The sequence below is a fragment of the Pongo pygmaeus genome, chromosome 15, assembly GCF_028885625.2.
Source record: "Pongo pygmaeus isolate AG05252 chromosome 15, NHGRI_mPonPyg2-v2.0_pri, whole genome shotgun sequence".
NCBI lineage: Eukaryota > Metazoa > Chordata > Mammalia > Primates > Hominidae > Pongo > Pongo pygmaeus.
Genome location: NC_072388.2, coordinates 76859158 through 76884876, shown reverse-complemented (window position 1 = coordinate 76884876; position 25719 = coordinate 76859158). Strand labels below are relative to the sequence as shown.

Genomic DNA, 25719 nt, shown 5'->3' with positions numbered 1-25719 from the left:
TGGGAGGCAGTAAGGGCAGAGTGGTCTTGGAGGTTCCCCATAGAAGGCAGGACTTGAGACTTGTCACCAGTACAGAAAGCAAAGAGCCAGACCATAGATGTGGGTGAGCCTGGTGTCTATAAATCACCAAGACCAGCCTGTTCAGGAATCTCTAAATGATGGCACAACCGGGGACAGGGAGAGAGAGGTGACAACCCTCAACCCTCACTCAAGCTCTCACTTTACTCAACCAGACATATGAGATTAAGAAGAACAGAGCGGGAAAGAGAGGTTTCCACACAACACAATTACAATCCAAGTTCCCAAATTTGTCCCTGGTTCAGTATGGCTCCTACGAACCAGTCAGCCTCGCTTGTAGGCAGATGGAGAACACCCATGTGAGACTGTCCTTATGTTAAATGCTCCCAGGGATGTCTATATCTAACTAATACTGTGATTAAGAAAACAGCTCCTGGCAACTCTCTGGGGGTTACCGGTGTGGACAGTAACTAGTAGAATCAATAAGAGAAATTAAGCCTATTCCAGCTAAATAGCCAGCTCTAAGAACCCCATGGGTCATTTGAACACAGGCATGATTTGACAAAAATATATCCACACAACTGGCATCTAGCCAGAATTACATGGGCCTTTCTGCTTTTTTTTTTTTTTTTTTCCTTTCTGCTGTTTTTGACCAGAACATAGAGAATATAAAGTAACTGATCAGTAGCCCTTACTCTCATAATCTCAACAACAGCAATAAGAACTCATTGCAATTTAACCCTGTTTGCTCTCATTCAGCTGTCTGGAGAGTGTTCAGTCTCTTGATGTCTTTTTATTTTCTATCCCTGTAGACATATGAAGATTTTCCTCTAGACTTCTCTAGGCTCTCACAGTTCCCAGATGGATCCAGGGCCCTTAAAGATAATACCTGCAATGCTCAGGGCCCTTTTAGTTAAAAATCAGATAACCAATTTAAAGTAATTTACACACAAAAAAATGGGGGTGTGGGAAAGATTGCAGATTTATTGGTTCATATTATTGAAAAAATAGGGGTGGATCTGGCCTGCAGGAATGACTACATCCAGAGGTTCAAACGATGAAGAAGGTGAGATAGCCCCTGGATCTTCACAACCAGCAGAAAATTAATTATTTTTCAGAGCTCCAGCTGAAAGATAGAGGAAGTTCTGCTTGAAGGCATAATCCCACACTGAAATCAATCTCTGCGGCCATAGGGGTGGCCATCTGTCTACTCCCCTGGCCTGTGGGAGATGCAGAGGTCAGCACACTTGCAGGAATGGAAGGGAGTCCTGTTAAAGCTGCAAGGGATGCTAGGTAGATAAACTGTCCACTACCAAGCTTTGTATCTGTTGGTTTTTTACTGTTGCTTTTCGCTGTCACGCTCACTGGCACTGGCACTATCTATTCATGTTCACCATAGCCCTCTAAGAAGGCCAACCTGCAGATAACCATGGCTATTTCACAGCAGGGGAAGTGGAGGCTCAGGGAACAAAGCCATCTGCCCAGCGGTAGTAGAACTAGCATGACGGACCAGACCTCCTGCTGCCTGGCCCAGTGTGGGTGACACTGGCCACTGCCCAGAGAATCCATTCCAGGCCAAAGGTAGGGAAAGATCAGAGCCTACTCGGGACACCTCCTGCCATCAGATTATTCTGGATATAAACTACTACAAATCAGAACTCACTTCCAATCAGCTCATCAAAACATCTGAACGTTTATGATTTCTCCCCTAAATACCTTCACAGTATTGTCACTTCTCCCTAAACACTTGGGAGGGAGAGGAATAGAAGAAAAAGGAAGAACTTCTATATTCCTACTTACTATTGGGCAGAGTTGAATATCTGCCAATATTAACTCCCCTTACAAAGATTTCCCTAGAAAGGGGCATGTCCCAGCATCCAGAGAGGCCTAAGGTGGTGGGGGTCTGACGCCCTGCTGGCTGGGTGAGCTCTGGGCTATACAGGCCCCTGCTCTGTGCAAAGAGATGACTGCTCAGGGGGGTACCCCTGACCAGCTGCACCCACTGTAGGAATAATATAGTTTGGATATTTGTCCCTGCCCAAATCTCATGTTGAATTATAATCCCCAATGCTGAAGAAGGGGCCTGGTGGGAGGTGTTTGGGTCATGGAGGCGGGTCCTTCATGGCTTGGTGATGTCTTTGTGATAGTGAGTTATCGTGAGATCTGGTCATTTAAAGGGTATGGCAACTCCCCTCCCACTCTCGCTCTTGTTCCTGCTTTGGTCATGTGACGTTTCAGCTCCCCCTTTGCATTCAGCCACGACTATAAGCTTCCTGAGGCCTCATCAGAAGCTGAGCAGACGCCCGGCCCCATGCTTCCTATACAGCCTGCAGAATCATGAGGCAATTAAACATCTTTTCTTTATAAATTGCCCAGTCTCAGTTATTTCTTTATGGTAATGCAAGAACAGACTAACACGCAGAGCCACAGAAGCCCACCACTGCTGCAGGAGCCCACCAGCTCCAGACTGAGGACATGGTGGGAAGGTAGAAAGCGTCCAACCTCTAGCAGCCTTGGCAGGACCGGGCTCTGTGGAAGCAGCCTACTCCAGCAAAGGAAAATAGAAAGCCAAGGACACATCGCATGTGGTCAGAGGGTGAGAGGCCAAGCTTTGGCTACAGACTACCTCAGTTCAAAGCCTGAGCCCGCCATTCATTGTCTGTGTTGCCTCCTGAAAACAATTTACTCACCTGTACAAAGGGGACAATGGTGGTCTCTTGACTTCACAGAGTTTCACATGAGTTGAAATTGAATCCATGCAAAGAAGCTAGTATGTGGTCAGTGCTCAGTAAGTATTAGCTGTCATGATTATTATTATTATTACTGTGTCATTTGTTGATAGCTAATTCTTCCACTCAGAATGAAGCCTACCTTAGCATTCCCAGGCTAAGGATTCAGTGGTGTGGCAGGTAGAATAAAGCCTCCCTGCCCCCCAAATATATCCACTTCCTATTCCTTGGAACCTGTAACTGTTACCTTGCATGGCCAAAGGACTTTACAGGAAAATCAAAAAGACTTTTCAGGAAAGTGATTACATTAAGAATCTTGAGATTGGGAGATTTTCCTGGATTATCCAGATGGGCCCAAATTAATCACAAGGATGTTCCTAAGAGGGAGGTAGGAGGGTCAGAGTCAGAGGCGACAGGGGAAGCAGAGGTTGGGGTGATGCAGCCATGAGCCAAGGAATGCAGGCAGCCTCTACAAACTAGAAAAGGCAACAAAACAGATTCTCCTTCAGAGTTTCCAGAAAGCAAGCAGCCTGGCTGATACCTTAATTTTTGGACTTCTCACCTCCAGAACTATAAGAAAATAAATTTGTGTTGTTTTAAGCTACTCACTAAGTTTGTGGTAATTTGTTTTAGCAGCAGTAACAAACTAATACAAACGATCATTGTGTCCTGACACAGGCCTCCTGACCACCTCCTCCAAGCCATAGGTGTAGGGAGCATTTGATTAAAGAACACTCAGAAGGAAGCTCCTCACACTCTAAAAGCATCCCTTTCATGTTCATTTCTTCAACAGATATTTATCATGTGTCTACTCTTGCACGTAACCCATGCCCGCAGCTACATTCAGCAAGGACAGAGGACAGGAGGGATCATCAGAGACCCAGGCTCTTCCCATCCTTCTGGTGGGCTCCCCCAGCCTGTTGGATTCTCATGTACAATAGAGTCTGACTCCATTTCTGATGTTGACCTCTGACAGCTTTCAAGCCCTGCGCCTCTCCCACTTTTCCTTTTGCCCAGGTCTGGCCAGCCCATAAGAAAGCTCAAGGCCTTCCCACTTGTTTCTGGTGGGGAAGTTCAAGCCAGGCAAACCCTGGCCGCGCATGGGAACCCTCATCCTGGTTCCACCCCAGCCACAATAAAAAACCAGAGCCATTCTACCCCAAGTACCTCTCATTCAGGTTTCACTCCAGACGGAACCTGAGCCCTTCTCCTTGGGGAATCCTTTTGCTATTTACTACATAAATAATAAAATTTATTTCACATTAATTCATTGGTGCCTATGAGGCCTCAGTCCAACATCTATAAATTCTGGGAGTGGGGACCACCCAGCATTGAGCAGAGAAGGCAAGTACCTGTATGAGCTCAGGCTGCCATAGCAAAGTACCATAAAGCACAATGGCTTAAACAACAGAAATTTGTTTTCTCACAGTTCTTGAGGCTGGAAGTCCAAAGTCAATGTGCCAGCCCAGTTGGTTTCTGGTGCTGTCTTCCTGGCTTGCAGACAGCCACCTTCTCACTATGTCCTCATATAGCCTTTCCTTTGTGCACGTGTGGAGAGAAAAAGAGCTCTGGTGTCTCTTCCTCTTCTTACAAGGACACCAATCCTATTGGTTTAGGACCCCCGTCTTATGACCTCATCTAACCTCATTAATTCCTTTAAGGCCTAATCAAATAGTCACATTTGGGGTTGGGACTTCAACATAAGAATATTGGGAGAACATAATTCAGTCCATACAGTGGCCGAACAAAACATCATGCTGTGCTTATTGCCTCAAGGTCACAAAATAGCTGCTGTAGTTCCAGACGTCCAAAACCACACATCAGTCTCCCCTACAGGAAGAAAGAGCAAGGGGCAACACTGACAAACTATACCTTTATCAACTTCTAAAGAAAAACTCCACCGGATGTGGTGGCTCACTCTGAAAGGCTGAGGCAGGCAGATCACTTGAGGCCAGGAGTTCAAGACCAGCAAGGCCAACATGATGAAACCCCATCTCTAATTAAAACAAGAACAGAACAACTTGTCCAGAAGCCCTCCATAAGATTCCCCTTCACCTCGCATGTCATGTGCCACTTCTAGCTGCAAGGGAGGCTGGGAAAGCAAGAGCTAAGAGGGTTGGAAATAGCCACAGCAGCTAATAATAAAAATAAAACATATTTATGGAGGACTTACTATGGTTTATCTTCTCCAAACACTTCTCCAAGTACACAGTATCTATTATCTAACTTGATCCTCCCAATGTACCCTATGAGGCAGGTACTATTATCTCCACCATTCAAATTTGGGAATTGAGGCCCAGAGAGGTTGGGTTACTTGCCCAAGATCACACAGAACCCTGAGGGCAAAAGGATTTGAGCTTAGGCCAACTCAAGGGCCCAGCCCTTAATTACAACCCTATGCTGCCTTCAGAGACAGGCAGTGTGGGGTCATAATTAAGGGCTGGGTCCTTGAGTTCACCATCCATCAACAGAGGTCTGTAGATGCTGATGTGTACATGCTTACTTTTAGCAAGAGAAAGCAAGCAGTGGGCAGGGAAGGAGACCTCCTACCCACTACACAGCCCTGACAGCTGAGTTGTCCTGACAGTTCCAAGAGGACAGGGAACAGCCAGAGTCCCTGACCTCTGTCCCCAGTTCAGCAGCCTGGGGAGACAGGAAGGGCTTCATGTCCCACCCAAGGTCAACTTTGGAGAGAAAAGTCCACACTGCTGACCATCTGTCCCTCCAGCCTTCCCTCTCCATGATTACCCACCTATAGAAAGGGCCACTGACCACTTCCAACATTCATTACCCGGGGCTCATGGGCTTGATACAGCTGGCCACCAGCTCAGGTGAGACACTGGCTGGCCCCTCTGCTGGGCACCAACAGGTGGCTGCCAGGTTGGGTTGGTGCAGAGGGTTCCAAGCCCACCACTCATGGGGACTGATCAGAGAGCTCCATGCCAACACCCCACTGGGGAATCCCATTTCTAGAACCGCAAATATGCCTGGAAAACAAAATCCGTAGTGCCAGACCTACCTTTTGGGAAGAAGGGCTCAATGTTCATGTTTCTGATGTTACATCCATTTGTCATTACATTTGTGTGTATGCATAAAGAGTGAATTTGTGGTCAATATAAACATGAAAGCCACACCACCCTTTGTATTACCTTCTTGCAGCATATCTGCAGCTTTTAGTTTCCCGAGCGCCTTTTAATTTGGGAGTAGCCAGGCTCTCCTAATCTCAAAGAGGTGCTGCCTAATGCCCACAGGTGGGGTTCATGAGCTGCATTTCTTCCTTCTCTGGAAGACACCTGGAAGGGGTGAGAGCCTGAAGCAGTAGTCCCAACCCTGACTGGTGAGCATTAAAGAACAAAAGCAGTAAGTCATGTTGATATCTTGTTCTCTGGATAGGATGCAATCAGAGGGCCACTTTCACCTGTGTTGTGTTTGTTTCAAAACCCCTAACCCCAGTCTAATCACGAGAAAACACCAGACAAACTCAAACTGAGACACATTCTACAAAACACCTGAGCAGTACTCTTCAAAAGTGTCAAGGCCATGAAAGACAAGGAGAGTCAGAGAAACTGTCACAGATGGGAAGACACTAAGGAGACATAACAACGTAATGCCAGGGGGCATCCTTGATGGGATCCTGGGACACAGAGGACATTAGTGAGGAAATTGATGCAATCTAAAGACAAAACACAATTCTAAAAAAAATGCCTGGCCCCTGGCCAGGTGCAGCAGCTCAGACCTCTAATCCCAGCACTTTGGGAGGCCGAGGCGGGCAGATCACTTGAACCCAGGAGTTCAAGACCAGCCTGGGCAACATAGCGAGACCCCATCTGTACAAAAAAAAAAAAAAAAATAGCCAGGCATGGTGGCACATGCCTGTAGTCCAAGGTACCTGGAAGGCTGAGGTGGGAGGATCACCTGAGCTCAGGAGGTCAAGGCTACAGTGAGCTGTGATCGCACCACTGTACTCCAGCCTGGGCGACAGAGTGAGGCCCTGTCTCAGAAAGATGCCTTGCCCCAATTCAAACCAATTAAATCAGAATTGTGAGCATTTGAAGCTTTCCAGGTGGTTGCTCTGGGCAGATAGGGTTGAGAACCATAGATCAGTGACTTTGAATCCAAGTGTGAGCATCAGAATCCCCATGAAGGCTTATTAAAACAGATGGGTGGGTCTCCCCCAGAATTTCTGATTCAGTGAGTCTGGAGTGAGGCCTGAGAATCTGCATGTTTCAACAAGTTCCCAGGTGATGAGTGTGCTGCTGGTCCTGGGAACACACGTTCAGAACCACTGACCTAGATCCTTGCAACTCAAAGTATGGACCAGCAGCATCAGCATCACCTGGGAGCTGGTTAGACATGCAAAAAACTCAGGCCTCATCCCAGACTCACTGAGTCAGAACCTGCATTTTAACAAGATCCCAATTTATGCATTTATGCATGAAAATCTGAGAGGGATTGCTCTAGAATGAATGTGCAGGGAGAGGGAATGAGGAAATAGGAGCTGAAATGGTAGGGATCAGGGAGGCTTAATATCCATCATTTCACCAGTCTTAAGAGTCTATCCTTTCTTCTCGCACACAGGAAAGTGAAAAATAGGAGCAAACATCAGAGGAACTCTGCAATAAGCAAGCCAAAAGCAGAAATGGGCAGAAAAAGCCTTCACTGCCCCCAGCAGTGCTGGCCAGGAGCACAGCGACCTGGCTGGGAGGGTGTCCTACATAGCTGATGGCAGGACTGAGGTAGCTTCTGCAGAAACCAAGCAAACCAGGCCAGGAGGTACTGACTGCAAGGAAAAGGACACGGCAGGTAGAGCCCAGGGTTTAACGTTTACCCTTCCGAGGGCTGATCCTGTCCTTCCTTCAGTAAAGGAGTGAAAACTAAGTGAGCCTGTACAGCCCTATAACAGACTTTGCTTCCCAGGAAGGAAAGAGTGGGAGAGACAGGGAGAAGGAAGCAAGGAGGAAGGGGACAAAAAGGAAAAACAGGAAGAAGGGCAGAGGCTTTTTGAACAAATGGTTCCTTACCAAACAGCTTTTTTTTGAGACAGAGTTTCTCACTCCTGTTGCCCAGGCTGGAGTGCGATGGTGCCATCTTGGCTCACTGCAACCTCTGCTTCCCGGGTTCAAGCGATTCTCCTGCCTCAGCCTCCCGAGTAGCTGGGATTACAAGCACCCGCCACCATGCCCAGCTAATTATTTTTGTATTTTTAGTAGAGACGGATTTTCACCATGTCAGTCAGTCTGGTCTCGAACTCTTGACCTCAAGTGATCCACCCATCTCAGCCTCCCAAAGTGCTGGGATTACAGGCGTCAGCCACCACCCCCAGCCCCAAACAGCTTTTACCAAAATGTTTTGCGGACTTAAGGCTTGTAGGGTGGGCTGCAGCAGGGGGTGGTGATGGGGGGCGGGTGACGGGAGCTGGTCTTCCCACAGTTCCCATTTGATGAGTTACCAGTGGCAGTAGTACTCGGTCACTTGGCATTCAGGACCTCTCTTTAAATATGGGCCCTCCTGATCTAGCCCAAGAAATAGCACCGCTCCACTGGGGCAGGCTGCCAGGAAGACACCACCCTCTGTGGTTCTTTCATCCTGTTGAGATCATACACCAGCTCCCAGCTTGGATCCTAGCTCCTCGTGGCTACACTCTTCCTAACCACTTAAGTCCCAAGTGCCACTCTGTGTGACTCCATTTAAGACTCACATTTGCCTAAGCTGAGAGCTACTTCAAACCTCCCAACAAATTCCATTGCCCAGGATTTGCTGGGGTGCCTCTTGGAGCCACTATGTTTTCTGAGATTATATTAGATGCTCGCAGTTTTAGAGCCCTGAAGCTGTGGCAGCAGGGCCCTGGGCATTCTGTAATGCTGAAACAGACCATCTCTGATCTTGAGAGTAGGCTAGGAATGCTGCAGAAGTTAACCTGATGACCAAGCAGCACCTCATGACAGATGACAGCATGTGCAGCTTTTTAAATACACAGATTTCAACACCCCTGAAAAACACAAAGAATGGTGCAATTCTATTTCTTATTTTTATTTTTTGAGACAGGGTCTTGCTCTGTCACCCAGGCTGGGGTGCAGTGGCACAATCTCAGCTCACTGCAACCTCCGCCTCCCGGGTTCAAGCGAGTCTCCTGCCTCAGCCTCCAGAGTAGCTGGGGAGGTGTCAGGCGGGCACCACCATGCCTGGCTAATTTTTGTGTTTTTATAATAGACTTTGCTTCCACAGCAAAGTCACGCGCCACCATGCCTGGCTAATTTTTGTATTTTTAGTAGAGATGGGGTTTCACCATACTGGCCAGGCTGGTCTCTAACTCCTGACCTCGTGATCTGCCCACCTCAGCCACCCAAAGTGCTGGGATTACAGGCATGAGCCACCATGCCCAGACAAATGGTACAATTCTAAATGCTTGCATGCTTATGAGCACTGTACCATAAGCCAGGACATCTACACTTACATATCTGAGAGGCTCTGGACCAAGTGGGCCAGGGTCAGAATTCCTCTTCCCTTCACCTAAGAAGAGGGAGGAGGAATAATAGCTATGTTGCCTAAATCAAAGAGGCCAACAACTAGATTAAATAAGAAGTATCCACCTGTTAAGAGAAAACATTCATCAAAACTGGCGATGCCTTGCAGAGAGACATTATCACTGCTGGGGGGTGGGGGAAGTTGCAGAATTTTGTTGAAAAGCACCAAACCCAAATCAATGGCCAACCCTCATGGCAAATTCCACAGGAGAGAGAAGGGATCAGGGCAAAGTTCACCCGAGTGTTTCTGAACTGCAGAACAAGATCCGGGAGAGAGGGTTCTCCTATGGATTTGAACTCCAGAGATGACTCCTCCCAAGCCAAGTAGAAGGCCCAGGACAGCAGCCAGTCAATAAAAGCTTACCACAGCCCCAGGATAAGTCAAGAACACACAACAGTGGTTGTCAAATAATAAAGAATTTGCCTGGTCTTTGTGCTGGTTCCTCTAAATCCCTGGAAACTCCCAAGGGACAGGAATGTCTGTTATTCATGGTGTGCCCCTTGTGGCACACCTAAGTTTACACTAACTAGATGACTTTAGTGGGGGCAAGATCACCCCAGCCTCCTCTGGGGACGGGAAAGAAACTGGAGATTGAGTTCATTTAATGTGGCCCATGATTCAATCAATCATGCCTGTGTAATGGGACCCCAATAAAAACTCTGAACACTGAAGCTTGGTGAACGCATTGATGTGCCAAGAAGGTGATGCCCCTTAATCCCATGGGGAGAGGACACAGAAGCTCTGCACTCAAGACCCTCCCAGATCTCCCCTGTGTGGCTCATGTGGCTGGTCCTGAGTTGTATCCTTTATATTAAAACTGTAATTACAAGTAGAGTGCTTTCCTGAGTTCTGTGGATCACTCTAGCAAACTATCAAACACGAAGGGGCTATGGGAATCCCCAAATTTGTAGGTGGTCAGAAGTACAGGTGGTCTGGGGCCCCCCACACCTGAAGCTTGTGGCTGAAGTGAGGGCAGTCTGGTGGGGAACTGTGTCCTCAAGACTGCAGTTTGCACTAACTGCAGCTGGTTAGTGTCAGAACTGCACTGCAGAAATGTAGTGGTCCAGGTCCATCCTGTCTGAGGCCCTGGGTAACATCTGGTGGTGGTCTGCATCTTCCAGGGCTTTTGCCTTCTTTACCCATCTACTTCCTCCCCTTACCCTACTCCTGTAAATCCAATTTCCTCTGAATTTAGGACATTTGAGACCCAAACTCAGGCATATAAGACAGCCCAAGGAGCAAATGTATTCCATCTCTACAGCACTGTATAATTTAAAAGAAAAAAATTAAAAACCACAGGCCACTACTCAGCAGCTGTGTGACCACAGGCAAATTACTAAACCTCTCTGAGCCTTGGTTCCCACCTCTGTAACATAAGGCTAATAACCCCTCCATCACAGAGCTGATGGGACAACTCAATGATGTAACATATTTGCAGAGCCTAACACAGGCTCTCACATATGGAAGGCACTCAGTAAACATCCACCTCCTCCCTTGCTATCTTCACACAGTCCCATACTCCCAACTCTTCTTGCCTCTCTGCTCACCCCAGCTAACTGTTCTGGGTGCTGGGCCCACTGGCACCATGCTGATGTTTTAGATCCCAGGACAGTAGGAAGCCAACCATTACACATACCCAAACTAAAAAGCAAGTAATCATGACCTCGAACAGAAAGGACATTTATATTTACTTCAGTGGCTATAAAAGACACCATAAAATATACTATGCAGCACACATCCTCATGATTAATAATCAGATATTGCAAATTATACTCTCAGGTCCCTGGGTGCATCCAACCGGTCACTAAGAACAATTAATTCTTTCGGGAAATAAAAGGATTGTGAATTGTCGCTGATCACTGAAAAATCTTCTTGCTGTACTATGAATAAAGAGTACAGAAAATTAGGCTCAAATTCAGGATTTTTTCTGCCCTTGTGAATTGGGTGAAGTAAGATCAGAGAGGCTCAAATACAATTACTGTCCGTGAAAGCAGACAGTAGGACCTGCCAAAGACAAAGACATGGGAATTAGAGCAGGAGCTTAGGAATGTCCAAGAAACAGAAGCAGACAACCAGGCTGGGGGGAGAGGCAGTGCTGGCAGCAAGCAATGGGGTAGAAACACAGAAGTTTCCCAGTGAAAACCTAGCCACAGTGACGGAGGTTTCAGCAAGAGGACTAAGGTCTCCAGAAGAACTGGGGAGAGAGAAGTAGAATTCCAGGCCTAAAACTGGGGCCACTGAATGAGAACCAAAGGGATAAGTCAGGAAACAGTAGAACAAGGTTGGTGCCCAGGTCACAGAAAAACAAGGTCCAAGGTTTCAGCTGAGCCTCTGAGTTCCTGGCCTTGGGCTTCTTAACTCCTCCAACCAGAGTCTGAGTCTTGGAAGGTGAGAGAAACCCCCAGGAAGCAGGAAGTGGCCCCACAGTGGAAGTGGCCCCACAGGTTGGAAGGATTACAGGAGCAAGAAGCCAAGCAGAAGATCACACCAATACTCAATTCAGGTCCACTCTGACCTAATGGGCATTGTAGGTGAACTCCCAACCTAGAAGAAAAATCCCACCAAACAGCCCCTGGCCTTCTGTTCCCTAGATCTCCCTGGGAAACCCTGAGGAAGCAGCAACCAAGAGGAACCATAAGCCCTTGGCGAGGACCATGAGCACACTCTGGAAGGGCACGTGCCTGGGGTCAGGTGGGAGGCCAGTGAGTTATGATGGACAAACCCTGCAACCTTGAAGGAGTTTTTATTGAAACACAGTACAGAGAACACCAAAGGTCACTGACAGCAGTGAGCTCATAGCTGTAATGGAGTTGGCCCCGGATGCCAAACCACCTCGCTGAGGTGTGACTTCCTCTGGAGGGTGACATGGCAAGGAAAGGGAAGGTGTTCTCTGTCAAGTTCAGAGACCATGTTCACCTCCAACAAAATCACACTCCCTACAAGTTCAGTGTGCCCCCAGTGGCACCCGTGGCACATCTTGACAATGGGAAGGGTTAATGGAAGTAGCGGGGACATCCAACCCAATGGCACATACCAGGAATGGGAATGTAGGCTGCTGAGTCTTCTTGGAGAAGAAGAGAGAGCTATGCCACAGTTCAGCTTGTGGCCCTGAGACAAGGGCCACAGTGTGCGGAGAGGATTCCAAAGGAGGAGGAGGATGGTGACATGGACAGTGACTCTGGGGCTGCGGGCCACGATGTGGCAAAAATGGAGCAGCTGGGTGGAGGCAAGACGAGGGGCTGAGGAGTGGAAAGACACCAGAATGGGGCAGGGAGAGCAATTCCACTCAGAGTGGAGCAGGGAACAGCCAGCATATTAGGGCCAAGACCCGGTTGGCCAGCTTCAACCCCTTCACACGCAGGATGAGCTCATGGAGGTTGATCTGCCATAAGTTGAAGGCCTCGCTGAAAGAGATCTGGGTCCTTCTAAAGAATGAACAGGTATTCTTCTTCTTGTGCCTGGAAGAAGGGAAAGAAAAAAGGAGAAAAGAGATAAAGAGGCAGGAAACACTAGCTCTGTATCATTTAGAAAAACTAAAGATGGTGGCTTTGGCCAACTCACCAGCTCTCTGCCCCTAGGGACTACTCTTGGATACAGGATCATACTATACCACTACCCAATCAGGAGCCAGAGGAAATCAAATATTTCAAAGGAGTTTTTCAAATAAGTGGAATAAACAAAAGCAGTTGTTTCACAGGGCATCAATGGTCTAATAAACCCATTGGGTAGAACATTCCAATGTTTCTTTTTCCAAAAGCATAGTAAATGTATGCCAACCAAGAATCCCCCAAACTCAAAAATAGTCAAAGCCTTTCCAAACTTTCTAAGGATAAGAATCACTTGGAAACCTGGTCAGGTGGTCCTGGGAAGCTAAGGCCATTATGAATTCAGCCCAGCTCAATCCCTTCTGCATCAACAAAAGGACATGATGAAAACTAGTGTTTATGATGATGACCTATTCAAGACTTCATTTCCTGAACCCTCAGAGGAAGAATAAATCAAAGTTGGCCCTTTCAGTGTGCAGTATATTATGCTGTAAACTAATTCAATACTTGATAGTGGGTACGTGATATATGTGGTCAAATCTCCCTTCACCAGACAGGTTCCCAGAATGGTCCATTCCCAGCATGGAAGGGCTGGAAATTGGGCATCATCTAGGCTTCCTCTCTTGAGTGAGAACAATCATCCAGGGCGTGGCCCTTCCGATGTATTCGTCACACTCAGTAATAGAGCCTGCAACCCTCTTTCCTCTGGAACTAGCCCCCTGAGGAAGCACACTTCTCTTTCTCATTAATGCCCAAAGGTGCTGAGGCATCTAAAAAGATCTGAGGCCGGACATGGTGGCTCATGCCTGTAATCCCAGGACTTTGGGAGGCCAAGGCAGGTGGATCACTCGAGGTCAGGAGTTCAAGACCAGCCTGGCCAACATGGTGAAACCCCGTCTCTACTAAAAATACAAAAATTAGCTGGGCATGGTGGTGGGTGCCTGTAATTCTAGCTACTCGGGAGACTGAGGCAGGAGAATCGCTTGAATTCGGGAGATGAAGGTTGCAGTGAGCTGAGATCATACCACTGTACTCCAGCCTGGGGGACAGAGTCAGACTGTGTCTCACAAAAGAAAATAAATAAATTAAATAAATAAATAAATAAAAAGATCTGAGATCAAGAGAACCTGAGTCACAGTCTCACCTACAGGACAAAGAGCACTGGCCTGGCTGACAAGTCCCAGGACCAATTAGTGGAGAGATACACATCAGGGCTTCCTGACCTCAAAATTGGGATACTTAGATGGGGCTGAGACTCTCAGAAAACATTTCAAACTTTAACTTTTCCTGCAGGGAGATCTGGAGATTGGGAAGCTCAGGTAGCGCCCTGTAGACTGGTGGGAAAGGTGGCAGCAAAAGCAGGACCCCTGGGGCAGGCCAGGGGGCTAGGAGGAGAGGAGAGGGAGGAGCCCACACTCACTCAGCTAGCGCTCTGATGCAGCAACGTGACATGTTGAGAAAGGAGCTGGCGCTGGCACGGGTGCCCAGGGCAGCCTCAATGCCACGCAGCAGGTCGTTGGTCTTCAAGATGAGCAGCATCTGGCGCGGCACGTGGTTGAGGAGATGGCTGATCTGGGGGAGGTAGTTGGCTGCGTTGTTGCGAATCTCTAAGTCCTGAGGCAGCAATGGGGCAACAGAAACAGATGGTTGGTATGGGCAGTGGGGCCAGGGGTGGCAGGGGTCTGGCAGGCTGTGACCAGAGGGCTGCAAAGAAGCCCCAAGAGGGAGCTTCAGGCACCGCTGTCTTGGCACTGCTAGGAGCACTCCCCATAGAGAAGTCTAGCACAAGGCACTGTATAGCCTGACACACCCAGAAGGGGATGTCTCAGCCAAACTTCTAGGAAAGCGTTGGATGTGACACAGGATACATTGAGAGAGACCAGGTTATTCTCCAAGGCTTTTTCACCGGCCACAATTTTAGATCGGGTCTGGAAGGACCCCCAGAAGCCAGTACCAGCTGAGTCTGGTCTCCTACCCCTCCAAGCCTAGCTCAGGCTGACCTGACTTCAACCCAGCTCCAAAGTCTTGCCCCATAGCCTGCACCCCACCAGACCATGCTGCTGCTCATGCTCCATTGCTTACCACCGTCCTCGCATGGGAGTCAGTCTCATCCCACCTGTGGCCCAAGGTCTGATGCCCTGGCCTAGGATCCAGGATTAGCCCTTCATGCTGGTCATCCCCACAGCCCTTGACCTACCTGGTCTTTAAGTTTGGGATCTGGCCTCCCCACGATCCCTGTCCCTACACTCTTCACAGCTCTAGGCAGATAAATGCCCCCAGCCAAATCCTAAATATAAGTGTGGTTCTGATCCCTTTTCAGTCTCCATAGATATGATGATGATGGTGACGATAAGCACCATATATTGAGCATTTACTAAAGAAGTCAGGCACTTTGACAGTGTTGGCACGTATTAATTGATTTAATCCTCACAACAACCCTATCGGTGTATTATCCCCATTTAAGATGAGGAAACAGGCATTGAGAAGTTAAGGGCTAGTAAGTGGTGAGATGGGACGTGAACCCAGGCAGTCCAGCTCCCGAGCCTGTGCCCTCACCATCTGGCAATACCACACCTCCTCACCTCACCGCAGGACTCCACGACTCTGGGTAAGTCCTCTAATCTCTTTCAACTTAGTGTCCTCACCCAAAAATTGGGAATGCCAATACCCTCTGTGCCCACCTCCCAGCAGCACTGGGAAGGTCACCAGAGATAAGGTCTGAGGAAGCAATCAGTGCCAAGTCATACTGAGGAGACCCGGGGTGCTGCTGAAAGGCTTTACCACCCTATTTCTCTCCGAAGCAGCAGGGCTCTCAGTCCTGTCAGGAGCATGTGTGGGCTGCTGAGAACAGAGTCACTGCAAAACTTGAAATGTCTTGAACTGCCTCTCAGGCAGGAGCTATCAGACTGGAACATCTCAACACAAAGCCAGACCTCAAGAGGCACCTACGGCCACAGCTACAAGTCCCCGCTCACCACAGGGACCCCCCTCTCAGCACGGTCAGGACTGGCCTGGCAACAGCCTCTCAGCTCCTTCACTCACCCAGGCTACTACCAGGGCACAGCTCTCAGAGCAGCAGAGTCTCCAGCTAAGACACATCCTGATGGTGGGTGTCTGCAGTAGACCCTGTTGGGTATCTACCTAAGTCTTCACCCCAATCTCCTTTATTAAAAGAACCCAGGCTCACACCTGTAATCCTAGCACTTTGGGAGGCCAAGACGGGCAGATCACGAGGTTAGGAGTTCGAGACCAGCCTGGCCAACATAGTGAAACCCCATCTCTATTAAAGATACAAAAGTTAGCCAGGCATGGTGGCACACGCCTGTAGTCTCAGCTACTCAGGAGGCTGAGGCAGGAGAACCGCTTGAACCCGGGAGGCAGAGGTTGTGGTGAGCTGAGATCACACCACTGCACTCCAACCTAAGCAACAGAGCGAGACTCTGCCTCAAAAAAAAAAAAAAAAATTTGTTCACTTGATCCCTTGGGGTCATGCTCCGTAGGGAGGTACAGCCCCTCCCTGGCCCCAGCAGGGAATCTGGATTGAGTTCAGCCAGGGCTGGCTCTGAGATCTCAGCCCCTTGCCACATGACGGGTTTAGGCATGGACACGTGACCTGCTTCAGCCAATGAGGCAAGAGGAGGCTGTTGGAGGGAGGCCGACACTTCTAGGAAAGGTTTTCTTGCTCTTAAATGATATAAGGAGACATGGTGCCTTATTCCTGCCTCTAGCCACCACTGAATGAAGATGTAAAGCTTGGAACCACCATAGTCAACTTGGAATTGTAACAGAAAGCCCAGAGAATCACGAGTTAGCCCAGGGACCTGAATTTGTTGATCCACTGAGCTAACCCACCCATCTCCAGGCTTCTTGTAGGAGAGAGAACAAATTCCTTATGTTTAAGCCACAGTGAGTTGGGGAAAACATTCTCCCTCATACAATGTTGGAGGTTCCCCTAATCCTCAATGACAGCAGGGCTCAGAAAGACCGAGCCTGTGGATCCCTGAGATCAGGCTGACCTGGAGTAGCTAACTTTATGATCTATCTGGGCTGTCCAAAGTGAGCAAATGGAGTAAGTATCTCCAGAATGTTCACAAATGCTCCTCTATCACAGCCAGTCCCAGGATGGCAGAGACCTTATAAAAAGATGTACAACACGGGGTCTTTGCCCTCCAGGTGCTCACCACATAGTTGGAGAGTTAAGGCGTACGACAAATAACTACAAGGGGCATGGTGTACTTGCCTTGTTAGTAATACAAGTATTAAGGGGTGACTTTTGGCAAAGGTGATAGGACCAGGCTTTCTGGAAGAGACAAGACTTTTTCAAAGGACTGGCATTTAAACAGTCTTTATCAATGAATAAGAATGCAAAAACAGGCTGGGCACAGTGGCTCATGCCTGTAATCCCAGCACTTTGGGAGGCCGAGGTAGGTGGATCACAAGGTCAGGAGATCGAGACCATCCTGGCCAACATGGTGAAACCCCGTCTCTACTAAATATACAAAAATTAGCTGGGTGTGGTGGCACATGCCTGTAATCCCAGCTACTCAGGAGGCTGAGGCAGGAGAATCACTTGAACCCAGGAGGCAGAGGTTGCAATGAGCCAAGATCGTGCCACTGCACTCCAGCCTGGACAACAGAGTGCAACTCTGTCTCAAAAAAAAAAAAAAAAAAAATTCTATCTTAGTTAATAAAAACAAATATATACTGAGAACCTAGTACATGCCATGTGACCTCATCCAGGCCTGAGGTTTTAAATATCACCTTACCCTGAAGACTCTTAAATTTGTATTTTAAGTCTAGACCTCTTCTGTGAACTCCAGTCTTAGCTGCCCATGACATCTCTACCTGCTCAAGAGAACTGTTGACTACCCCATCCCAAATATGTCCTTCCCAGTCTTCCCTGTGATAGGAAGTAGCACCATCCCCCACCATAAAACTCATCCCAAAAAGCTATGATGCAGCCTTGGCCCTGCCCTTTCCCTCCTCTCCACATCCAACCCTACAGAAACTCAATCTTACTTCCAAAACACACCTTGGCTCCACTGCCTCTCTCCATCTCTGTTGCCACCAGTGTAGCCTGAGCCCCTGTCATCTCTCAACCTGGAGTCCTGGCCCAGGCTCCTAAATGATCGCCACCACTCATCTCACCCCACTCAAGAGAGAGACTTAAAAAGAGCAAGCCTGGGCATCTCCCTCTCCTGCTTAGAGCCTAGCAAGGGCTTTGTTTGGTGCTGAGAATTAGTTGGAACATCTTCCCGTGGCTTTTAAGACCCTGCGTGATGATCTTCCCGCCCACGGCTCCTCCGTCTTCTTATCCCACTGTCCTCCTCACCACGCTCTGGGCCATACCAAACGCTTTCTTTCCCCTTGGCTTGAGTGTGCCTGGAATGTGTCCTTCAAGTTCTTCCTGGAACTGGTGCCTTTCTTGTGCTTTGGGCCTCAGCTGAAACGTCACCTCCTCAAGCCAGGTCTTCTCTGAGTGCTGCCCCACCCCCTTACTCACAGCACCCTACTTGTTTCGTCCAGGGCACTGACAACCTGCAATTATTCCATTCACCTGTTTGTTCACTTGTTTACTGTCTGTTTCCCTCAACCAAAGTGTAAATTACACAGAAGGCCTGTCTGCCTGTTCATCATGGGATCCTCAGCTCATACCCACAGCCCAGCAAAAACAAATGTTTGTCAAAAGAACGAACTTCAAGAACTATGGGTAAGCACTTTATATGCACTGTCAATAAAGCGGAAATTATCCTTATCATCCCTATCCCTATTTTACAAAAGAGGAAAATTGTCTCTCTTCCTTTGAGATGACAGGCTTCAAGGCTGTAGAAGCCAAGAGTTGGTCGTCATCTTTGCCACCAGGCTTGCTGGAGAAGGATGTCAACTTGGAGAAAAGTGGAGCTGAGAGATGGGGACGGATGGCCTCTTTGATGACATCATTTGAGAATCTGGATCTAGCCATTCCCAAAGCTGCCTATCACAAAGCAGCTTACAGGGTAAGCGGCTTACCCTGAGGCTCAAAGAGGTGATGAGGACCACCCAAGGTCACACTGTAAGGAAGAGGAGGCGCTGGAGCCCAGGGCTTTCTGACTGTACAGGCAGAACCCTGTCCCTGATGGTGAGCAGGGGCCTCAGCTGGAGCCCAAGGCCATCCCCCATGTGGATTCAGGCAAGTCTAAGTGGGTCTGGCAAATTAATAGGCTGTGAAGACAGCAGCCAATTCTGGAGGCTGGAAAAGCCTCCTGGAAGGGAGCCCACCCTGAGCCAGGAGGAATAAGCTCGCCCCCATAAGCTTCTGTCGTGCAAGCAGAGGTGGGTCTGAGTACCGGGTGGAGGTGCTCCCGATGTGTCTCCTAGCCCAGACTCCTCCATGAGACTCTTGTCTAGGTGAAATGGAGAAATGAGCTACAAATAATGACCACAAAAAAGCTGCTTTAGCCTGGCCAACATGGCGAAACCCCGTCTCTACTAAAAACACAAAAATTAGCCAGGCATGTTGACGTGCACCTGTAGTCCCAGCTACTCAGGAGGCTGAGACAGGAGAATCGCTTGAACCCGGGAGGCAGAGGTTGCAGTGAGCCGATATCATGCCACTGTACTCCAGCCTGGGTGATAGAGCTAGACTCCGTCTCATTAAAAAAAAAAAAAAAAAAAGTCTGCAGACAATGAGATGAGCACCCCTGCTTGAGTGCCACCGGAGAAGTGAAGGGCTCTCTCAGCTTGGTGCCTTAGAGGAGCCATGTGATTGGAGACAGTGCCAGGCAGGACACAGCAGAAGTACTGCCAGATTTACTTAAGAGATAGTCTCTAAGGATTCCCAGAGGTCTTGTGGGAGAACTTGGGGAAGGCCTGGAATCTAGTGTGAGCAGGTCAGAGCTAAAGCTACAGAAGTCTGAGATATTATGGTTAATGTGCCCCTGTTTCCTCCAGACTGAAAAGACTTGGAGGGGAGCTAGGGAGGTATCACCCCCTTTCCCTCCTTCCATCCAGGGCATTATTCTCCTTGTCTTTCTCTTCTTATCCAATATAGCTCCAATTCTTCCCCCCACCAACACACAGCCCACCAGTCTAGACTCTTAGACCCTACTTGGAAGGAGTCCACAGGCCACCTCTAGCCCTGCCTTCTGCATTTAGGAAGAGGCAGGGCCTGGAGGGGACCCCTACCTCAGTGGCAGTGACGGGAGCTTGGCTGATGCCTCTGTTGACCGAGTCCCATGACCGCGCCGTCAGCATGCAGGCAAACAAGGGGTAGAGATCCCCGGCTCCCAGGCGCTGGCTGTACTCCTTCACTCTCTTCATGTCAGTCCAGATCAGAGACTGCCAGAGGTGGCAGTAATTCAGGCGGAATTCTTCTGTGAGCACCTAGGGTGAAGGCAGCAGTGGTGGGACCTAAGCCTCGTCTCCCCACCAAAGGCCCAAGTCCCTGGCTGATGCCAACCATTGCAAAAGACAACAGTGAGGACTGTGCCTTCCCACGACATCTGTTTCTCCCCCAGAGCTCTGCCATCCCTGAAGCTTCAAGTTCAAAGCAACTCTTTGGCAAGCCTTGACCCTGAGTGGTAGTGACTATCAACTGCCCACCCAAGTCTACATTCTCCTCCTCTTCCCAGGTACAGCCTCCTTTCTCAGCCTCCCTCAAAGTTAGATGTGGTCCTCAGCATGAGCCCAACTGATGGAATGTGGCAGAAGCTCCACTTCCAGGCCTGGAAGTGCAGAAACTTTCCCCTGCACGCTCCTCCAAGCCCTCACCCTGCCGCCAGCTGCCAGCACCATCACCTCTGGTGAGGCTTGGGAGGCAGAGCCTGGCAGGCTCCTCCACCCATCCAGGACTGTCATGTGAGCAAGCAATTAGGCTTCTGCTGTATCTGGGCTGTCATTTTGGGGCCACATGTGAAAACAGCTAGCCTACCCTAAACTAATGCATTCCACTTCGTTAAGCCTTTCAGAAGAGGCCAAGATTCTGGGATGTAGGATCAGGTCACTGAGAGAAGGAGCAGAATCCCCTGAGGCCCCGATTGGCAGTGAACTTCTCATCTTCCAAGTAGGAGCTCCTGGCTCCTTTGAACCAGATCTGCATCCTGAGGACACAGTCTGAGGCCCTCCAGCCCCCATTGGCTGCCTGCCCCTTTCCCACTAAGTAGTATATCCTCACTAGGCCTAAACATGTAGTTACTCATTCCCCATAAAGTCCCAGCTCATGCAGAGGACAGCTCACTTCTGAGGATCCTTGCTAGCCTGGGGCTCCATGGGAAAGTACAATCTAACATACAAGCCTATTTCCATCTACTCCTCACAATAGCCTGTAAAGGGGGTACCGTCACCCTCACCTTCACGAGGAGGAAGCTGAAGCTCTGAGAGCTCTGTGACAGTGACTTGCACAAAATGACAGCTCCAAGGGAAAGGGCAGGGTCCCTTCCAGCTACCCTCGTTATCTCCCTCCCGGTTCTGCAGCTAATAGAGTGGTCGGCAGACTCTAACCCCAGAGGCCCCAGGGCTGGGTAACAAAGGCCTCTTCTACCTGGTAAAGCCCATGGTCCAACAGGACAATCTCCGCCTTTCCCGTGCTGGGGTGCTTCCGCACCAGTACATTGCCGGGGTGGGGATCGCAGTGCACGAAGCCATTGACGAAGATCATCTCACTATACATCTTGCCCAGGTGGCGTGATATCTGAAAGAGAAGCGGGGCAGGTGGGAGCTCCTCTCCACTCACATCTATCTCAGGGACCTCTATCTGGTCTCTCAATGTGGTCACTTTTAAGGGGAGGCCAGAGAAAAATCGGTGGACCGGAGCGGTTGTGGTGGGAGTGATTGTTTGAGATGACATACTTTTTGAGTTTAAGATTTCTTAACTTTAGCTGCACCTTAGAACCATGAAACCATGTGGGTGGTACAAGGCACCAGTATTTTTTAAAGTTCGAGGTGATGTGAACATGTGATTAGGTAGGAGAACTGCACTCTCCACCTCCCACACCCGCCCCTCCACTTGTCCCCCATTTCTCTCCTCTATACCCTTTTATCAGTCCTTCTCCATTTTTCCCCCAAAGCTGAGAATGGGCTGAAAAGCTGGGCTGGGGGAGTCATTCCACTCACCCCTTCTCCAAAGAACAGGGTGGGGGGGCTGAGGATCAGGAGCAGGCGACCCCACCGCCTCCTCTGGGGCTGCCCCACCTGCTCCAGGCCTGTGCCAGGTGGACCCAGAGTCACAGGCCCGTCTCCCCTCTCCCTGCTCCCCTCCCTGCCAGAGCTCAATGCTAATCTGATTTATGATGTCTGCACAGAAGAAATGACACTAGAGAAGCCGTTTAAATCATCCTGTCACTGCTGCTCTCCCTGACGAGGCAGTCTTCTTATCTCTAGTCCCTTTTTTATTAAAGCTAAAAGCCTCTTCCCAGCTAAGGAACAGCTGCTGAATAAAGCCAGACCTGGGCCCGTAGAGGGTCTGTTGACAGGTTTCCAGGGGACAAAGAGATGCTCGACCCAGAAAGCTGACACCCCAGGACACAAGCTTCCCTAGGCAACCCTCTCGGCCTCAGCCAGACCCCATGGTCATTAACAAACCTAACCTGGTCAGAGGGGAGAGGAGCTGGGGCCCACAGGTGGGGAACACAGGATTGGGATCTTAAAAATTCTCCTCTTTCCCCCAGGCTGCGAAGTCCTACCTGACCAGACCCTGCCTCCTGCCTGGTGTCATCTCACACCACACTGACATTCCAGCCATATTCACTCTTTCTCTTCCCCAGCGATCCCTGTGCTTTCTGGCCTCAGGGCCTTTGCACATGCTATTCCTGCTGCCAGGAGCATTCTTGCCATCTCCCCTTTACCTGGCTTACCCTCTCTCTTCCTTCCCATCCCAGGTCAGCATCACCTCTCTGAGGAAGCCCTCCCCAGCCTCCCAGGCAAAATGAGGTTCTCTTGCCATACATTCTCAAAGGCCTTTTCTTTCAGGGCACTAGCTCACTATTTGTGTGATTATTTGATTAATGACCATCTATCCCACTATCATAAACTCCCAAGATAGCAGGGACTCACTCGCTGTGCTTTATTAAACAGCTTTGTTGAGGTATAATTTATGGACCACAGACTGGCTCTATTATGTATCCACTTGCTTGTAACAGTGGCAAACACGTGACTATGACTCTGCATTCAACATGAGTGAGACCCTCATCTCTCTGTTTTCCTAAGATGCTGTGGTTCCTGCCTCAATGTTTATTCTAATCCCATTAATCTCCTCTGAATCCCAATCAGTTATAATTTGCCCCAAATTAAATCATCAAGAATGACCCTACTTTAGTAACAACCAGCTGACATCCTTATTAGCCTCCCAAAGGCAGGGACAATTATGATCCTCATTTGCAGATGAGAAACTGATTCATCAAGGTTTAACTTACTCATGGCTAGAAAAGGGTCGAGCCAAGATTCACACCAGCTGACCCCGCAGCCTTCTAGTAACTGCTGTTCTACGCTGGCTTGCACCCACTTCTGCACTTTTCAATTGAGCGTTGTGACCTTAAACAAGTTGCTTATGCCCTCAGCTTCAGTAAAATGGAAATAATAATAATAGTCCCACTCTCAGGGGTCTCTGGGAAGGTAAATGAGAATGCCACGGTGCTGTGCCCTGGTGACTCTCATAAGCGCCCCTGATTCCTCATAACACTCCTGGAAGGTGAGCAGACTAGCTTTCATTGTATGTTTTTAAGAGGTGAAGAGATGTAAGACACTATGCCCGCTACCACGCCAGCCCTCCAGCTCCTGCCATTTTCCTGGGGTGAAACAGACATCCCAGTACTCAGTGTCTGTTGGCCTTAGGAGCAGGACTTTGCCCCAGGTCAAGTTCTCAGACTCAGGCTGAGATGCCAGATGCCCCAGGGCCACCACTGTCTGCTTCCTTAGAGAGGGGGCCCCCAGCCAGGGCTGGTCCTGGGTGGGCCAGCAAGTCAGTCCCCACCTCGATGCCACCAAGAACCTCTTCTGTGAGGCTCTTTGGAGCTTCACGGAGCCATGCTTTGAAAGGCTGTATCTGCCAAACCAATTGCATTTATTAAGTAATCATTCATTTTTATTTGTCAAGGACGCATATAAGGTCCAATCAGGGCTCCTGATCAGCCCAAGATAAGCAGTGCAGCCAGACTGAGCTGACAGAATTCCAGCCAAAAAAGGAGAGAAATGACATTTCATTTAGTCTGGGCAGGCCTGTCATGGGGAGATGTATGATCTCCCTTAAGCTTTCTGAAATATTGCTAATCGCTCTGGGCCCCCTATTACTACATTGAAAGATGGCCCCTAAGGGTCTGGGGGCTCAGGATTGGGAGGCCTTGCCTCTGAGGAGTGAGCTGCTGCTGGTGGGGTTGGGAAGGGTGGGGGCTGCCAATTGCTGCTCATATCCACATGAGAAGAGCCACCAGAGTGGCCCGCTCCATCTCAATACCTCCAATCCACCTGCCTGAACCTCGTATCTTTCCATTTGGGGCTGTTCCTAATGTTTGTTTTAACCAGATTTCACCAGTATAGACAGAGACAGGAGGGGGTGTCCCTGCCAATGGCATGGTTCTGTCACTCTGGGCATGGGAGATCTGGGGATAAGGCACCTCTCTTCTCAGTCTGGGTCCAAGTTCCCTTAGCAGCTACGTGGGACTAACCCCACCTGCTCTACTTGCTCACAGAGCAACCTTGAGATTCAATGTCAAAATAGGATCACATATGAGAAAGCACTTTACACACTATAAGACACACACCACAGTTTGTTTTTCATGCAGTGGCTTAACTTTTTTTTTTTTTTTTTTTTTTTGAGACAGAGTCTCACTCTGTCGCCCAGGCTGGAATGCAGTGGCCCGATCTCGGCTCACTGCAAGCTCCACCTCCCAGATTCACGCCATTCTCCTGCCTCGGCCTCCTGAGTAGCTGGGACTACAGGTGCCTGCCACCACGCCTGGCTAATTTTTTGTATTTTTAGTAGAGACGGGGTTTCACCATGTTAGCCAGGATGGTCTCAATCTCCCTGACCTCTTGATCTGCCCTCCTCGGCCTCCCAAAGTGCTGGGATTACAGGCGTGAGCGACCACGCCCAGCCTATCATTTTTAACTTAGAAAAAATACATACCCACTATCACCCTCAAAGCCTAATTTTCAAAGTTTAAAGCACGGCTCATATAAATATAGAATGTGTGCCAGGCACAGTGGCCCACACCTACAATCCCAGCACTTTGGGAGGCTCAGGAGGGATGATTGCTTGAGGACAGGAGTTTCAGACCAGCCTGGGCAACATACCAAGACCCCATCTCTACAGAAAATTAAAAATTCAGCCAGGTGTGGTGGAGCATGCATATGGTTCTATCTACTTGGGAGGCTAAGGCAGAAGGATCACTTGAGCCCAGGAGTTCAAGGCTGCAGTGAGCTATGATGGCACCACTGTACTCCAGCCTGGGTGATACAGCGAGACCCTCTCTCTAAATACATAAATAGAAAATAAAACTAAATAAATACAGAATGAATATGTGTCAAAGATTTTTTCAACTCATTAATAAGGGGGCAAGTCCACATAGCCAAAGTAAGACTAAGCAAAAAGAACAAATCTGGAGGCATCACATTACCCAACTTCAAACTATACTACAGAGCTATAGTTACCAAAACAGCATGGTACTGGTATAAAAATAAGCACGTAGACCAATGGAACAGAACAGAGAACCAAGAAATAAAGCCAAATTCTTACAGCCAACTGATCTTCAACAAAGCAAACAAAAACAAAGTGGAAAACGACACCCTTTTCAACAAATGGTGCTGGGATAATTGGCTAGCCACATGTAGAAGAATGAAACTGGATTCTCACCTCTCACCTTATAAAAAATCAACTCAAAATGGATCAAAGACTTAAATCTAAGATCTGAAACCATAAAAAATCTAGAAGA

At 48.8% G+C, this 25719-nt stretch overlaps 1 protein-coding gene across 5 annotated transcripts in view; it reads right to left on the bottom strand.

Moving 5' to 3' along the window:
• Positions 1-11998: 11998 nt before the first annotated feature.
• ADCK1 (aarF domain containing kinase 1) overlaps positions 11999-25719 on the bottom strand; it is a 135442-nt gene continuing 121721 nt past the window's right edge. For all 5 annotated transcript variants that reach the window (XM_054447557.2, XM_054447558.2, XM_054447556.2 and 2 more), the window contains 4 exons: positions 21336-21485; positions 19982-20179; positions 14238-14431; positions 11999-12730 (listed from right to left, as the gene is read on the bottom strand). In XM_054447557.2, coding sequence (XP_054303532.1) covers positions 12559-12730; positions 14238-14431; positions 19982-20179; positions 21336-21485 — 714 coding nt within the window. In that variant the 3' untranslated portion in view covers positions 11999-12558. The remainder of the gene's footprint in view (positions 12731-14237; positions 14432-19981; positions 20180-21335; positions 21486-25719) is intronic.